Below are 18,656 nucleotides of genomic sequence, written 5' to 3'. Positions count from 1 at the left end.
CCTGTCTCCGTAACAATCCAGGAAGACAAGCAATAAATAACCTCAGTAACAGTTGGCCCCAAATGGCCAGAATGTGTTTAATAGTGGCCACCTTCCTTGATTTTTGTCCCTGCTTCCAACTTAGGACCCACCAGAGAAGGTCAAACACGCTCCCCTAACATCACATAGGCTGCCCAATACTAGTGCACCCACCACCAGCTTCTGCAGGGCACCAGCCTCCACTGGGACACACCTGACACCTTTCCTTTCTTCTCACCGTGAAGCTCTCCCCACCCCTCTGCCTGCCTTTGAGTCTCTGCCAAAACCCAGGTGCTGCGTGGCTCACTCCCTTGCTAGAGCTAGCTCTGAAGAGAGAGCATTAGCTTCTTCTCACTTGGTTGGTCTTAGTTTATTCCCACAATCCTTATGAGAGAGATGACCAGGTTACAGCAGGACAGCAGAGAGAATTCCAGTGGCCCAGACGAGAATCCAGTGGGGCTCTCCATCCAGCCTCTGGATTCATACGCATTTTGGAGGAAATAATGAAGCATTGGGAACATCACTATGTAGGAAACCATTTATTTCTCCGATCCGCTGGAGAAGGAGACATGGTTTTCTCTGTACATTCAGTTCAGTGGAGTGTGCAGCTTCTCAGAGTGTGGTCCCGGGACCAGCAGCCCCAGCAACAGCATCCCCTGGGTACTTGCTAGAAATGTAAACTCTCGGGCCCACTCCAGATCTACTGAATCAGGAATTCTGGAGGTGGGCCTGGTGACCTGTGTTTTCATAGGCCCTCGGGGTGATGCAGATGCCCACCTCCGGGTTTGTCAAGTCACTGGCCTGGTTTTATGGCCCTTTCACATGCAAAGAGAAACCGCCTCAGATCTGTTTCTTTCTGGGAAGTAAAAAAGCCATTTGTCTTTGCAATACGGCCCATAAACTTTACATTGCAGGATGACCTCCTGTCTCTCATTTTCCTGCAGTCCATTTCCATGCAACAACCGAAGATTATTTCAGAGCTCCTGGAACATGCCAAGCAGATTCGAGTGCTTTATGATGCAAAATGCAGAAGGGGAAAAATAAAACGGAGGCTTAGACGCTGCCGATAATTCCCTTTTCACGGCAGATCAAAAGAAAAGAAAAGGAAAGCGGGGGGGGGGGGGGGGGGGGGGCGCAGGAGGAGAGAATGCTCTTTAATTTTGTGTATGCATGGAAACTGGAGACTTTTTGTTAACCTCAAATGAAGGCCTGCTCCCTAAACGAGTCTTATATGCCCGTGCTAGAAGGTTAATCCATTTCTATCTCCCGTTGTTCAGCTGCAGGGACTTATTTCTACAAGGACAAAGATGCAATTGTAAATCAAAATGATTGAACCACATAATCACCACAGTCAGCAAACACACCAGTAACTTTTTGTTCCTTTTTAAATCTTGGGAGATTTGAGAAAATTGGTGTGGGTTTTTTTTTTCTTCCTGTTGTTATTTGTTTGTTTGTTTTGCTGATTGCAGATAGGGCTGATGACCTCGGGTCCAAGGTAAATAATCACCAGCACTGTGAATGGGAGCTTTATGGCTCTTCAGCTGTGATGTGAGGGTCTCGCCGGTCAGAATGAGGCTGCTCCCCACCAAGCTAAAGAGAGGGCGTCAGTCAGGCTCATTTTATGACTCTTCTGCAATAGAATGGGATGTTGAAATAGGTCACTTTAAAATTTCCTCTTCTCTTTTCCTTCATTCAAAGCATTTGAGCCCCTCTTTGGCTCTCTTCCTCTTTAGACACCCACCCCCACCCCCGGATAGGAGGCTCAAGAAGGACAGTGTCACGACCAACAAAGAGAGCCTCTCCTCAGTCTTGCCAGCCCCATGAATGTTCATCAGGGGGGAGGGGGTATCAACTGAGTGGGGTGACAATAGGCTGGTGGTGAGAGACCCTCCCTTCTTCGAGGGTCAGGAACATGATGCTAAAGAGAAAGGCTAAGCTTCCCAGGCCCCTCTCCTAAGAGCCACAGAAGGAGGAGAGAGAACCTGGCACAATCCACAGCAATCCCTACTGTGCAGACGGCTGGAAGCCCAGAGGTATCTTCCTTCTTCCTCTGAGTCCCTCTGGTCACCCACCGTGTTCTCATATGAATTCAACACTTCACACAGACTCTCCTCTTAGATGAGAGGTTTCCCATCTGCAGTAGACCCATGGTTGCCTGCCTAATAAAAACTTCTCATCCCTGTTCTGGAAACAGAGTTGGAATTTCCTTTGGAGAACGCTGCCTTCCCAAGTCCTCATAGTTTGGGTGGAGCCGACTCCAGTGGTTGTCCTTTGAACCTCGCTTGGCCAAGGAGAATATCCAAGTCACAGAGAATGGTTCAAGTCTGGGCAGACCGATGATCAGAGGAGGCCAATCATAGCCACTGACCATTTATCCAGGAATTGGCAGAAAATCCTGGGAAAGGCAAACTCCTCCTTACAGTGGGGTTGCAAAGCAGACAGAATGTGAGTCTGAGGTTGCCAGGGCCCAGTGGGGCTGCCTGCCTGAACAGGGACATTTAGTGAGGGTCTAGCTCCAGCCCTGTCCAAATTCAGCTCTGTCTCTGAATTTTCTTGGTTTTATTTGTTGTTGTTGTTTTGCCTAAACCAACTTCCGTTGAATTTTGGTCAGCTGCCATCAAAAGGATCCTGATAAATATATCATGTAATCTCAAAAATTTTTTTCCCTCTCTCCTGTCTTTTCCTTTTCTTTCTTTTTTCTCTTCTTTTCCTTCATGCTAAGTGAAATTGAATTCTTTTTTTTTTTTTTCACTTGCAACCGAAAGAGTCCTGATGAATAATCATGGTAAATTATTGAACCGTCAACTTCAGGTAAATTTGGTAGCCTGAGATTATTTGAAACCCCAGGATAAATTGAATTTAAGAGTCTCCAGACAGACTTGAGAAGTAAATCTTTTTTTTTTTTAAAGATTTTATTTATTTATTTGAGAGAGAATGAGAGATAGAGAGCACGAGAGGGAAGAGGGTCAGAGGGAGAAGCAGACTCCCTGCTGAGCAGGGAGCCCGATGTGGGACTCGATCCCGGGACCCCAGGATCATGACCTGAGCCGAAGGCAGTCGCTTAACCAACTGAGCCACCCAGGCGCCCCGAGAAGTAAAACTTATATGCAGGGAATTGGTAACAACCTATAGGCCTTTTATGAACACTTCTTCAACCCAATAGCCCCTCTTCTTCATGAGTACCCTGAGCCAGATACAGAGCGAGGGTGACAGTAGGTTCTGAAGATGCCAGGAGGAGACAGAGTGAGACCCCAAGTCAGAGTTGGGAGTTCTGACTGTGCCAAGAGAAGGAACAGAACAGAAGGGACGCCAGGTGTGAAGCTCTCATCTGAGGTAGGAGCAAAGACAGATGATGCCACCCAAAGACCCAGGAGAAGAGCCACCGTCAGCAGAGCCAGTGAGAGCTGGAAGACCACGCCATGTGACTTCACCAGCTGCCTCCTGAAACCACCACCACCACCACCACCCAGATGGGAAGGAGCAAATGACCCTTCACAGGGAAACAGCCCCGAGGCAGAGTTAGACTCTGAACTGACTGCCCTCCAGAGACTGAGTTTTTAACTTGAAGGGACCAAGGCAACCTGAAATGCAAGATTAAGAACTCTCTACTCTTGGGGCACCTGGGTGGCTCAGTTGGTTGAGTGTCCAGGTCTTGGTTTTGGCTCAGGTCATGATCTCAGGGTCATGGGATTGAGCTCTGTGTTGGGCTCCATGCTCAGTGGGGAGTCTGCTTCCCTTCTCTCTCTGCCCCTCACCCCCACTCATGCACTCTCTTTCTCTCAAATAATCTTTATTAAAAAAAAAGAACTTTCTACTCTTAAATGAAAAAGGTGGATCTGTATCTAAGTTAAATTCAGTTATAGAAAAATAAAGTTACCTTTATGACCACTTGAGGCTAAGCATGAAATTATGTTTAAAATTTATCAACTTTAGATGATTATATAATTATCAATTATTATCACTCTTACCAGTATAATTATTACTCCTAATACTGCTATTGTTGCTAAAGAAATTTGGAGTCCCTCTGAGCCAGAGTTGTGACATTCACTTAGCCCACTCCCACTAGATTATGAATCCCCAAAACTGTCCTAATTGGGTAGTAGGAGAGTGATACCACATAACTCAAATCATTACCCTTATAGCAAGATTATGATGATACACTTAGGGCTTTTTCTACCCAAGGAACAATTTCAGATGAAGGGTTTTTAACAGAGTTAGGAAGCCAAGTTGATACCATTTTTACAAGAAGAATCATCCTCATAACCATCCATTAGTATGAAATACACACCAGGTACACAGTATTGGGGGACCTGTCCTCCACCCCCACTCTGAGCTTATAAGTGACTTTAGAACGTGTTCATTTGGTTGATTGCCTGGCCATCTGTCATCTACCCATAATGTCCCTTTATCTACACAATTACAGAACACTTACTATGTGCCAATGAATCCTGGTTTCTGCACTTATATGACTGCTGATGGTATAGCATGAAATACACAAGAGGAGAAACACAGTTCCGGGATGGAACCACAAAGATTGGAAGGCACACCTGCTCAGAGCTTAAAAAGGGCCTCTGGGAGCAGGGGCTAGCAAACTGTGTAGGCGCCGACAGTGACAAGCTGACAAGGGGTGGGGGTGCACGTAAAGACATGGAGACGTAAACTAGCTGTGGAGATTTGGGGCAACTATAGCCAGTTGGAAGTACTGGATGCCAGGGTTGCAAGGGGTAGATGGGAGGAAGAAAGGGTGGCACACGGGCAAGGATACAGTTTGAAAGTTCTAGAAAATTTCAGAGAATCTGCAATGTAGTATCTAAAACATTAAAGTCCACAGAAGAGAAGACTCAAGCTTATGGTTTGAGCAAAGATCCTCCAATAGCAGGACAGAGGCTAGGGCAGAGCTGTGTTGTCTGGTTTGGTAGCCACCAGCCCCATGTAGTGAATGAGCACCTAAAATGTGGCTTGTCCCACCGGAGATGTGCTGTAAATATAACCACACACGCTAGTTTCTAAAGACTTGAAGAAAAAAAAATACTTCATTGATAACATTTTTATACATTGATTACCTATTAAAATAAGATTTTGGATGTGTCGGGTTAAATAAAATGTATTCTTAAAATATATAATTATGTAAAATTAAAATATATGGTTAGAATAAAATTCACTTATTTCCTTTTACTTCTTTTGATACAGCTACCAGAAAATTTAATTTGCATATATGACTGGCAGGATATTTCTATTGGATAGTACTTCCAGAATACAGTGGGGGATACTAAGCAGAATGCTATGCATTGGGGGGCGGAGCAAGATGGCGGAGGAGTAGGAGACCTAGATTTTGTCTGCTCTCAGGAATTCAACTGAATAGGGATCAAACCATTCTGAACACCTACGAACTCAACAGGAGATCGAACAGGAGAGTAGCAACAACTCTCTGAACAGAGAAGCGACCACTTACTGGAAGGTAGGACGTGCGGAGAAGTGAATCCGAGGCGATATTCGGGAGGATAGACGGCGGGGGAGGGGCCTCCGCCGGCCGCTTCTGGCAAGTGCTAGAGCCGCGGAGCACAAAATCGGACCTTTTAAAAGTTGGCTCGGCGGAGGGACGTCGCTGCAGTGGCTAAGCGGGGGGTGGAATCCTCCCGGGACAGTGTGGTCTCAGGACCCTTGGGGTCACAGAGAGACCGGGGGTGCCTGAGTGCGGCAGAGCTCCCAGGTGTCGGGGCGGGGAAGCCGGCTGCAGATACGGAGCAGAGTCGCGGGCTCTCAGCTCGGGGTTGCCATAAACTGTGATCTGCGGCCCAGTCGGGGCACGGCTCCCCCAGCAGGGACCCAACAAGCAGCAGATCCGGGGAGACTCCCCTTCCTTCCCGGGGAGGAGCGGTGCGGGAACGCACTGCAGGGATCTGCTGGATTTGGAGACTCCGAGCGGGGTCGGGTGCCAGAGATAGCAACGCTCGATCACAGGCCGGGTGAGCACGGAGTGCGGCCAGAGACCGGGGACACGGGAGTGACTGCTTTTCTCTGGGGGCGCACTGAGGAGTGGGGCCCCGAGTTCTCGGCTCCTCCGGGCAGAGACTGGGAGGCCGCCATTTTCGCCCTGCTCCTCCAAAGCTGTACCGAGAGCTTGCAGGGAACAAAAGCTCCTGAGAGCAAACTGGAGCAGCTTCCTTAGCCCGGACCGACAAGGGCGGGGCAATTCTGCCTCCGGCAAAGACATTTGGAAACCACAGCAACAGGCCCCTCCCCCAGAAGATCAACACAAACAGCCAGCAAGCCAAGACCAAGTTGATCGATCAAGGAGAATAGGAGAACTCCAGCGCTAGGGGAATACTGCACATAGATTCATGGCTTCTTTTTTTTTTTTTTTTTTTTTTTTTTTTACCATGATTCATTATTTCATCAAAGTTAATTTTTGTTGACTTTTTTTTATTTTTCTTTTTCCCTTTTTCAACCAACATCTTATAAATCCCTTTTTTTTAAAAAAAAAAACATTTTTTATTTTTTTTTCATTTTTAGAGTCATATTTTATCCCTTCATAGTAGTTATCCTTGTTTTTGGCATATATATATAAGTTGTTCTCTCTTTAAAATTTTGAGGTACAGTTTCTTCTAACAGATCAAAATATACCCTAAACCACTAGTGTATGGCTTTGTTCTAGTCTCCTGCCTGATCACATTCTCTCCCTTTTTCCTTTTTTTTTTTTTTCCTTAAATCTCCTTTCTTTTTTCAAACAACTTATCTTACCAAGTCCTTTTATAAAATCTTTTATAATTTTCATCTTTACACTCATCTTCCATCCCTTCATTGTATCAACCCTTATTTTGTACATATATGTCTTTCTTCCTTTAAAATTTTAGGAGGCACTTTTTTCTAACAGACCAAAATACGCCCAAAATCTAGTGTGTGGCACTGATCTATGCACTAGCCTGATCATATTTGATCATATTCTGCCTTTTTTGAATTGTTTTGTTTTTCTTTTTATCTTTTTTTCTTTTTTTTTTCTTTTTCTCTTTCTTTTTTCTTTCTTTCCCTTTCTTTTCCCCTGGTTTCAGGTCTTTTCTGATTTGTATACAGTATATTTGCTGGGGACGTTGTAAACCGTTAGCCTTTTGTTCTCTCATTCATCTATTCTCCTCTGGACAAAATGACAAGACGAAAGAAATCACCTCAGCAAAAAGAACAAGAGGTAGTACCGTCAGCCAGGGACCTACTCAATACGGACATTAGTACGATGTCGGACCTAGAGTTCAGAATCATGACTTTAAAGATACTAGCTGGGCTTGAAAAAAGCGTGGAAGTTATTAGAGAAACCCTTTCTGGAGAAATAAAAGAACTAAAATCTAACCAAATCGAAATCAAAAAGGCTATTGATGAGGTGCAATCAAAAATGGGGGCACTAAATGCTAGGATAAATGAGGCAGAAGAGAGAATCAGCGATATAGAAGACCAAATGATAGAAAATAAAGAGGCTGAGAAAAAGAGAGAGAAACAACTACAGGATCACGAGGGCAGAATTCGAGAGATAAGTGATACAATAAGACGAAACAACATTAGAATAATTGGGATCCCAGAAGAAGAAGAGAGAGAGAGAGGGGCAGAAGGTATATTGGAACAAATTATAGCAGAGAACTTCCCTAATCTGAGGAAGGAAACAGGCATTAAAATCCAGGAGGCACAGAGAACCCCTCTCAAAATCAATAAAAATAGGTCAACACCCCGACATCTAATAGTAAAACTTACGAGTCTCAGAGACAAAGAGAAAATCCTGAAAGCAGCTCGGGAGAAGAGATATGTAACCTACAATGGTAGAAACATTAGATTGGCAACAGACCTATCCACAGAGACCTGGCAGGCCAGAAAGGACTGGCAAGATATCTTCAGAGCACTAAACGAGAAAAATATGCAGCCAAGAATACTATATCCAGCTAGGCTATCATTGAAAATAGAAGGAGAGATCAAAAGCTTCCAGAACAAACAAAAACTAAAGGAATTTGCAAACACGAAACCAGCCCTCCAAGAAATATTGAGAGGGGTCCTCTAAGCAAAGAGAGAACCTAAAAGCAGCAAAGAGCAGAAACGAACACAGACAACAGACAGTTAACAGTCACCTTACAGGTAATACAATGGCACTAAATTCATACCTTTCAATAGTTACCCTGAATGTAAATGGGCTAAATGCCCCAATCAAAAGACACAGGCTATCAGATTGGATTAAAAAACAAGACCCATCCATATGCTGTCTGCAAGAGACTCATTTTAGACCCAAAGACACCCCCAGATTGAAAGTGAGGGGGTGGAAAACCATTTACCATGCTAATGGACACCAAAAGAAAGCTGGGGTGGCAATCCTTATATCAGACAAACTAGATTTTAAAACAAAGACTGTAATAAGAGATGAGGAAGGACACTATATCCTACTTAAAGGGTCTATCCAACAAGAAGATCTAACAATTGTAAATATCTATGCCCCGAACATGGGAGCAGCCAATTATATAAGGCAATTAATAACAAAAGCAAAGAAACACATTGACAACAATACAATAATAGTGGGGGACTTTAACACCCCCCTCACTGAAATGGACAGATCATCTAAGCAAAAGATCAACAAGGAAATAAAGACTTTAAATGACACACTGGACCAAATGGACTTCACAGACATATTCAGAACATTCCATCCCAAAGCAACGGAATACACATTCTTCTCTAGTGCCCATGGAACATTCTCCAGAATTGATCACATCCTAGGTCACAAATCAGGTCTCAATCGGTACCAAAAGATTGGGATCATTCCCTGCATATTTTCAGACCACAATGCTTTGAAACTAGAACTCAACCACAAGAGGAAAGTCGGAAAGAACTCAAATACATGGAGGCTAAAGAGCATCCTACTAAAGAATGAATGGGTCAACCAAGAAATTAAAGAAGAATTAAAAAAATTCCTGGAAACCAATGAAAATGAAAACACAACTGTTCAAAATCTTTGGGATACAGCAAAGGCAGTCCTGAGAGGAAAGTATATAGCAATACAAGCCTTTCTCAAGAAACAAGAAAGGTCTCAAATACACAACCTAACCCTACACCTAAAGGAGCTGGAGAAAGAACAGCAAAGAAAGCCTAAACCCAGCAGGAGAAGAGAAATCATAAAGATCAGAGCAGAAATCAATGAACTAGAAACCAAAAGAACAGTAGAACAGATCAACGAAACTAGGAGCTGGTTCTTTGAAAGAATTAACAAGATTGATAAACCCCTGGCCAGACTGATCAAAAAGAAAAGAGAAATGACCCAAATCAACAAAATCATGAATGAAAGAGGAGAGATCACAAGCAACACCAAAGAAATACAAACAATTATAAGAACATATTGTGAGCAACTCTATGCCAGCAAATTAGATAACCTGGAAGAAATGGGTGCATTCCTAGAGATGTATCAACTACCAAAATTGAACCAGGAAGAAATAGAAAACCTGAACAGACCTATAACCACTAAGGAAATTGAAACAGTCATCAAAAATCTCCCAAGAAACAAAAGCCCAGGGCCAGATGGCTTCCCAGGGGAATTCTATCAGACATTTCAAGAAGAATTAATACCTATTCTCCTGAAACTGTTCCAAAAAATAGAAATGGAAGGGAAACTTCCAAACTCATTTTATGAGGCCAGCATTACCTTGATCCCAAAACCAGACAAAGACCCCATCAAAAAAGAGAATTACAGACCAATATCCTTGATGAACATGGATGCAAAAATTCTCACCAAAATACTAGCCAATAGGATCCAACAGTACATTAAAAGGATTATTCACCACGACCAAGTGGGATTTATCCCTGGGCTGCAAGGCTGGTTCAACATCCGCAAATCAATCAACGTGATACAATACATTAACAAAAGAAAGAACAAGAATCATATGATCCTCTCAATAGATGCAGAAAAAGCATTTGACAAAGTACAACATCCTTTCTTGATCAAAACTCTTCAGAGTATAGGGATAGAGGGTACATACCTCAATATCATAAAAGCCATCTACGAAAAACCTACAGCGAATATCATTCTCAATGGGGAAAGGCTGAGAGCTTTTCCCCTAAGGTCAGGAACGCGGCAGGGATGTCCACTCTCACCACTGCTATTCAACATAGTATTAGAAGTCCTAGCCACAGCAATCAGACAACAAAAAGAAATCAAAGGCATCCAAATCGGCAAAGAGGAAGTCAAACTCTCACTCTTTGCAGATGATATGATACTGTATGTGGAAAACCCAAAAGACTCCACCCCAAAACTGCTAGAAATCATACAGGAATTCAGTAAAGTAGCAGGATATAAAATCAATGCACAGAAATCAGTGGCATTCCTATACACCAACAACAAGACAGAAGAGAGACAAATCAAGGAGTCTATCCCATTTACAATTGCACCCAAAACCATTAGATACCTAGGAATAAATCTAACCAAAGAGGCAAAGGATCTGTACTCAGAAAACTATAAAATACTCAGGAAAGAAATTGAAGAAGACACAAAGAAATGGAAAAACGTTCCATGCTCATGGATTGGGAGAATCAACATTGTGAAGATGTCAATGTTACCTAGAGCAATCTACACATTCAATGCAATCCCCATCAAAATACCATCCACTTTTTTCAAAGAAATGGAACAAATAATCCTAAAATTTGTATGGAACCAGAAGAGACCCAGAATAGCCAGAGGAATACTGAAAAAGAAAAGCAAAGCTGGCGGCATCACAATTCCGGACTTCCAGCTCTATTACAAAGCTGTCATCATCAAGACAGTATGGTACTGGCACAAAAACAGACACATAGATCAATGGAACAGAATTGAGAGCCCAGAAATGGACCCTCAACTCTATGGTCAACTTATTTTTGACAAAGCAGGAAAGAATGTCCAATGGCAAAAAGACAGTCTCTTCAACAAATGGTGTTGGGAAAATTGGACAGCCACATGCAGAAGAATGAAACTGGACCATTTCCTTACACCACACACAAAAATAGACTCCAAATGGTTGAAAGACCTAAACGTGAGACAGGAGTCCATCAAAATCCTAAAGGAGAACACAGGTAGCAACCTTTTCGACCTTAGCCGCAGCAACTTCTTCCTAGAAACATCGCCAAAGGCACGGGAAGCCAGGGCAAAAATGAACTATTGGGATTTCATCAAGATAAAAAGCTTCTGCACAGCAAAAGAAACAGTCCACAAAACCAAAAGACAACCGACAGAATGGGAGAAAATATTTGCAAATGACATATCAGATAAAGGGCTAGTATCCAAAATCTATAAAGAACTTATCAAACTCAACACCCAAAGAACAAATAATCCAATCAAGAAATGGGCAGAAGACATGAACAGACATTTCTCCAAAGAAGACATCCAAATGGCCAACAGGCACATGAAAAAGTGCTCAACATCGCTTGGCATCAGGGAAATCCAAATCAAAACCTCAATGAGATACCACCTCACACCCGTCAGAATGGCTAAAATTAACAAGTCAGGGAACGACAGATGTTGGCGGGGATGTGGAGAAAGGGGAACCCTCCTACACTGTTGGTGGGAATGCAAGCTGGTGCAACCCCTCTGGAAAACAGTATGGAGGTTCCTCAAACAGTTGAAATTAGAGCTACCGTTCGATCCAGCAATTGCACTACTGGGTATTTATCACAAAGATACAAATGTAGGGACCCGAAGGGGTACGTGTACCCCAATGTTTATAGCAGCAATGTCCACCATAGCCAAACTGTGGAAAGAGCCAAGATGCCCATCGACAGACGAATGGATAAAGAAGATGTGGTTTATATACACAATGGAATATTATGCAGCCATCAAAAGGAATGAGATCTTGCCATTTGCAACGACGTGGATGGAACTGGAGGGTGTTATGCTGAGTGAAATAAGTCAATCAGAGAAAGACATGTATCACATGACCTCACTGATATGAGGAATTCTTAATCTCAGGAAAGAAACTGAGTGTTACTGGAGTGGTTGGGGGTGGGAGGGATGGGGTGGCTGGGTGATAGACATTGGGGAGGGTATGTGCTATGGTGAGCGCTGTGAATTGTGCAAGACTGTTGAATCACAGATCTGTACTTCTGAAACAAATAATGCAACATATTTTGAGAAAAAAGAAAAAGAAGAAGATAACAGGAGAGGAAGAAAAGGGGAGTATGTCAGAGGGGGAGAGGAACCATGAGAGATGATGGACTCTGAAAAACAAACTGAGGGTTCTAGAGGGGAGGGGGGTAGGGGGATGGGTTAGCCTGGTGATGGGCATTGAGGAGGGCACGTTCTGCATGGAGCACTGGGTGTTATGAACAAACAATGAATCATGGAACACTGCACCAAAAACTAATGATGTAATATATGGTGATTAACATAACAATAAAAAAAATCAAGTAGAAAAAAAAAAAAAAAAGAATGCTATGCATTCACTCATTCATTCATTCATTCATTCAACAAATATGTAATGAGTGCCCACTCTGTCCAAGTGCTGTTTTAGACACATTATTGAACCAAAGAGATAAGGATCCTGGTCTTTACGGGGGTTGTATCTAACAGATGGAAACAGACACCAACTGATGAATCACTGGATCTGTGCTTCTGGAAGAAATAATGCAATATATGCTAAGAAAAAAAAAAAAGAAGAAGAAGAAGATAGCAGGAGGGGAAGAATGAAGGGGAGTAAGTCGGAGGGGGGAGACGAACCATGAGAGACGATGGACTCTGAAAAACAAACTGAGGGTTCTAGAGGGGAGGGGGTGGGGGGATGGGTTAGCCTGGTGATGGGTATTCAAGAGGGCACGTTCTGCGTGGGGCACTGGGTGCTATGCACAAACAATGAATCATGGAACACTCCATCACAAACTAATGATGTAATGTATGGTGATGAACATAACAATAAAAAATTATTGAAAAAAAAAAAAGAAACAGACACCAAAAAAGAAAGGTAACAAGTATATTACATGTTGGATGGGGGTAAATGCTATGGGAAAAAGATAAAGTAGAGCAGAGTAAGGGATGCAGGGGTGGTGTGGGGTTGCAACTGAAAACAGGGGCATCAGAGTAGGATTCAATGAGAAGGTGACATTTGAGCAAAGAGGAGGAGATGAAGGAGTGAGCCATGGGATGAGAGAGGGAAGAACATCCAGTGCAAAGGCCTGGTGTTGTCTGAGGAGACAGCAAAGCAGCGGCATGGCCAGAGAGAGAGGAATATTGTGGGCATGGGGTAGCAGGAGATGAGGTCTGAGAGTCTGCAGGGTGCAGTGGGAGAGGAGCCTGGGGCGTCATTTTAATGAGGGAAATGGAAGCCATCTCAGGGTTTGGGGCAGAAAAGTGACATGTTCTGACTTATGCTTTGAATGGATCATTCTGGCTACTCTGTTGATGACGGACCAAAAAGGGGCAAAAGGAGAAGCAGACAAATGAGCCAGAAAGGTACCCTGGTTGCCCGGGTTAAAGACGCCAGTGACCCAGATCAGGGGAGTGGCAGCATAGGAGGTGCACAGTGGTGGGATCCTGGGCATATCTGAAGTTAGGGCCAACAGCGATTTTCTGATGTTTGGGCACAAGAGAGAGAGAAATGAGAAGAGTCAGGGACAACCCCAAGTATTTGGCCTGATGGGTGATGCAAGAAGTTACTGGCGACCCAGGTTCAGGATGGGGGTGGGGGGGACTTGTGGAGTTCAATGTGTTGAAATAATCAAGGTAATACGTGTTACCTAAACACCTAAATCAAGGTGTTGAAAACAGGGAGACAGCAAGAGGGGTATATTTAAGAGATACATAAAAAAGTAGAGAATTTGTTAATTCTTAACTGAGACAAGGGGAGGAATCTAAGGTAACTCCCTGGTTTCTAGATAACGGGTAGATGAAAGCATGACTTGTTGACGTAGAGAATTTTGAAGGAGAAGGAACCAAAACTGATGCCAGGATTGGGGAGGCTTCTCCACTAACCATGTGCAGGCAGAGCTGGGTTCACCTAAGGTATAACCAGTCTTCTCCTGGGATGATCGATAATTTCCAGAGGATAGGTGAGCAGAGGGAGAACAGGTGCTGCTGGGGGGACAGTATTCTGAGGGTACTGTAGGTGGGGTGGGGGGAGACAGGAAGAGGAAAAAGCGACCGATGTTAAAAACAATCTGATAGGACTGCATTCTGGGATTCTATCTCATGCTGTTTTCTAGAAGTTCAGAGATTGAGAGTACTGAAAAGTGCTGGGAGAGAAGATGCTACCTTTCTACAACAAAGGTACATGCCAGGTAAACAGCTAGCGCTTTGGCTAGTATCTGACTCCCTCGATCTGGCCTGAACTGTAGCTCTGGGAAGGGCTGTTGTCAGAGCACAAATGGACACAGAGTAGTGTCATGGACAACCGTCACATGTCACATGTGGACAAACACCGAATTTGAACAGATCTCACCATGCCAGTGGGTAAATAAAGAAAAAGAAAAAAAGGGTCTTTGTAGAAATACAGAACAAGGAAGGGAAAAGAATCTAGGAGACTTAAGAAGAAGGACACAGGTCTGAAAACGGCACACTATCGGATCTAGTAAAAACATCAAGGAAGCTGTCCACTGTCATCGGTAGGATGGTGTCAATGACACGGTTGCAGGCAAACAGGCTGAAATTAAAAAAGCAATAGGATGTGTTGGAAGGAGAAAAGGATTAGGTGAGGAAGGGCGGTTAGGATATTAAAAATGTAATAGCATAAATAGAGTCTTCACTGGAAACCTAAGAAGCAGAAGCAATGTTACCCACTATTAGATTAGAATTGTTGAGGATAAACTTGAAAAGCTCTCCTAGAATGTAGAGGGGAAAAAAAGCCAAAAGGATGAGATCAGTGAGTGAGGACATAATAGATACAGGGCACAGAGAAGCCACTGGCAAGTCATTGCTCCTGGAGGAGAGGCCAAACCAGATGAACAAAACCAGATAACAGAAAATGGCCCAAGCAGAAGAAATTCTATGTGAACAGATTGCAAGGGCTCACTGCATCCCAATAAATGAGCTGAAATCCTCTAGACATATTGCATCCACGATTCAAGAAACTAAAGTGGGGAGAGAGGACAAGTCAGAAGAAGTGAATTCAACAGTTATGCCAAAGGCACAGCTCTGTCATGATGACAAAGCAAAAGCCTTGGATATCTACAGGAACACGGGATGCCCAAGAACTAAAGTTGATCACAATTTGAGTTTAATGCTGCAAATGCAGGAAAACCACACCCACCAGATGACTCTGCTGTGGGCAAACAGAGCACAGGAGGGGGCCATCCAAGGGATCAGCAATGTCTGATGGGCATGTTCCCTTTGGAAGAGTAAGTAGAAAAATATTACAAGGGTAGGACAACAGGGACTTTCTTTCAATGGCCAACCACTTGGGAATATATGAGGAAAATGCAAGAAATGAGACAGGATTTAAGAAATCAGGTTCCGATGATGCTTTGACAGACAATACAAAGAAATAAAAGAAAACCTGGTATAGATTCATCTCTTTGGTTTTGAAGATGGAAGGGAAGCAGACGGGAGAGGAAAGGAAGGTAGCACAAGAGGAGGAGAGGGGTAACAAGCAAGAAAGAAGAGGTGCTCCAGAGGATTCCATCATTAGAACCTGGGAGCAGACCAGACCTGCGGCTGACAGTGTGACCCTCCTCAGGGAGAGCTCAGCCTTAACTCTTGGAACAGTTTCTGGTGACACTGAGGCCTCTGGAAAACCATACATGATTCTCAGGCCTGGACTGTGATCCATCCAGTTCCCCGGAATGGAGCGCTCCCACTCCCTCTCAGTGCTCTGAAGGCAGGAGCAACAAGAGACCATCACCCACCTGCGCAGAGGTGCTGTGAAGCTTCAGCAGCCCATTCTCGAGACGCTCCATTTTGGACTTGAGCTCTTCTCCATTTCTGCGCAGCAAGCTCTGGTAGAGTCTGATGAACTCCAGGAATGATTTGGGAGTTGTGTAGTTGTAGCGCTGCTCGTTGCTCAGATAAGACTGAGACATCTGGTTGACACTTGTGTGGACAAACGCCATGAACTTGCTAATCGACTGCTTGACTGTGGGCTGAAATCAAAGAGTGGGAAACAAAGCAACTGTCTGGACATGAAGACTGGAGGTGACAGCCCACCCCACTCATGGCCTCAACACATGGAAAGTTTTGCTCCAACAACTCTACCCAGGCCTGAACTTGAACCCTGAAACTCTGGACATGGAATTCCTTGTACCTGAGGTAGAGAGGACCTTGAAGAGTGTCTCCTTTGCTCTCTCACCTCAATGCCTTCTGTGTTCTGTAAGAAGCGGAAGCTGATGGACTCCAATGCCTGCCGAGGCCACTCGTGGAACCAGTCGATGGCCGTGCAGTTCACAATGGCTGGGAACTTCCTGCTGCGGACTCTCAGCTTGTCTCCCACAGGGGAAAAACAGAGAGTCACCTGAGAAATTAGAAGGGTGGGGAGAACCAAGAAAGTGTCAGGGAGATACTCACAGAGAGACAGTTATGGCTTTGGGTTCTTCATTTCCCAGAAAGTTGGGAAACACATTCAACAGAGGAAGAAAAAAAATCTGTGAACACTAGCCAGGCTTCTAGCCAACAAATTAAGAATGCTGGGACTGCATGAGGCAAGAGGGAGCCTACTGCCCTTGAAGCAGATGAGAAGGGCAGCCTTGCAAAATTGCTCAGGTGAAGAAAGGCAATCCACCTTCCCAGCCCACTGCCAGTGTAATCAATGAGGGCAGCCGTGTCCAAAATATCAGCAGAGGCTCTTATGAACCATCTCTGGTCCGCCTACCCTGGGCAGTAAATCCTTCTATACCTTCAGTTGTCGTCGGACCCGATTTACAAAAAACTTCCAACAGTTCTCTCTGTTGTCAACAAGACCTTGGCTCTTGACTTCGTTCCTCACATTGTTTATGATGTTTTCAACTTCATCATCAGCGTAGAGGTCCGGGATCTCTCCTGGGAGAAATGGAACACAGATGGGTGGCTTTGGCATCTCTCTGCATGATACAAATAGGACGTGAGAGGCTATCCAAACTTTGGACACAGGGCCTATGATTTTTTGGCCATGTTCCACCACTCTTGCTGGTGGAATTGGACAGACACCATATCTACTCCTAACTCAGTGCAGGTGAAGGGATGACACTTTAAAGAATGGGAACAGGGTAATGGCACCATTTTGTCCTGGGCCAGCAGCCTGTAGCACAAAAGCTTTCAACTCTCTTTACTTCTTTTGCCTAAAGCATTTATTTACTAACTACTGTTAGTAAGAATTTTGCTCCTGAGGAACTTAATATTTGGTAGGAGAAATAAAACAGATGTAAAATACCTATAATATAAAACCACAAGTGTAAAGGGCCCATGAGAAGAATACAGATAAATCCATATATTGATGAAGAATGAGCTATCCCTTTCTATTAAAGGGAGAGAGCAAGAATGGTTTTAGGGAATCTAGTATATGATAAGTATGACATCTTAAAATCAATGGGGAAAAATGAACATTCAATACATGGTATTAGGAAAACTGGGATCTGGAAAAAAAAAAACTATGGTTGGATTCTTATACTCCATTGCACACTAGGATAAATTCCAAATGGATCAATATTTAACCATAAAAAATAAAACCATAAAAATGGCAGAAGACATGAGGGAAATATTCTTATAACCTCTGAGTGGGGAAGGTCTTCCTAAGTGTATCTCAAAGTTGGTATGTTTTTAAAAGAAAGATAAATTTGGTAAATATAAGTTGACACATTGTATGTACAAATAAAAAATTATATAAAAAATAGAAAAAAATGCCATGGTGAAAACATAGGCAAAGTATAACAAGAGCAAAACCAAAGAACCAATTAAAATATGTTTCCAAAAGATGACATACAAATGGTCAACACGTACATGGAAAGGTGCTCAACATAATTAATTATCAGGGAAATGCAAATGAAGATCACAATGAGATATCACCTCACACCTGTTGAGATGGCTATTATCAAAGAGACAAGATATAATAAGTGTTGATGAGGATGTGGAGAAAAGGAAATCCTTGTGCACTGTTGATGGAAAAGAGTACAGAGAAATTGAAGAAATTAAAGGTAGAACAAGTGCCATGTGATCCAGCAATCACACTTCTGGGTATATATTTGAAAGAAAAAAAAAAAACAGATCTTGGAAATATCCATACTCCTCTATTCATTGCAGCATTATCCACAATAGCTAAGATATGAAAACAGCTTAAGTGTCAATCAACAGATGAATGGACCAAACAAATGTGACATATATACAGAAATATTATCCAGGCTTTAAAAAAGAAAATCCTGTCATTTGTAGTAACATGGTAAACCTGGGGGGGCAGGGGCAGCATTATGCTAAGTGGAATAAGCCACAGGAAAAGAAAAATACCGCAGGTAAAACTTATATGTGGGATCTAAAAACCCCAAAAAACAAACAAAAAAAAAACCCTCAAGAGTGGCAATCCTTATATCAGACAAATTAGATTTCAAAAGCAAGACTGTAATAAGAGATGAGGAAGGATGCTATATGCTACTTAAAGGGTCTATCCAACAAGAAGATCTAACAATCGTAAATATCTATGCCTCTAACATGGGAGCCGCCAATTTTATAAGGCAATTAATAACAAAAGCAAAGAAACACATTGACA

At 43.2% G+C, this 18,656-nt stretch overlaps 1 protein-coding gene across 2 annotated transcripts in view; it reads right to left on the bottom strand.

Annotated features, from left to right (window-relative positions):
- The window catches only part of LOC113907915 (dynein heavy chain 9, axonemal), a 231,140-nt gene that overhangs the window by 127,102 nt on the left and 85,382 nt on the right, over positions 1 to 18,656 (bottom strand). For both annotated transcript variants that reach the window (XM_035724711.1, XM_035724712.1), the window contains exons 16-18: positions 16,818 to 16,960; positions 16,275 to 16,436; positions 15,835 to 16,068 (exon numbers count right to left, since the gene is read on the bottom strand). In XM_035724711.1, the coding sequence (XP_035580604.1) occupies positions 15,835 to 16,068; positions 16,275 to 16,436; positions 16,818 to 16,960 (539 nt within the window). The remainder of the gene's footprint in view (positions 1 to 15,834; positions 16,069 to 16,274; positions 16,437 to 16,817; positions 16,961 to 18,656) is intronic.

The sequence above is a fragment of the Zalophus californianus genome, chromosome 16, assembly GCF_009762305.2.
Source record: "Zalophus californianus isolate mZalCal1 chromosome 16, mZalCal1.pri.v2, whole genome shotgun sequence".
In the NCBI taxonomy this organism is placed as follows: Eukaryota; Metazoa; Chordata; class Mammalia; order Carnivora; family Otariidae; genus Zalophus; species Zalophus californianus.
This window is presented reverse-complemented; position numbering and strand designations above follow the sequence as displayed.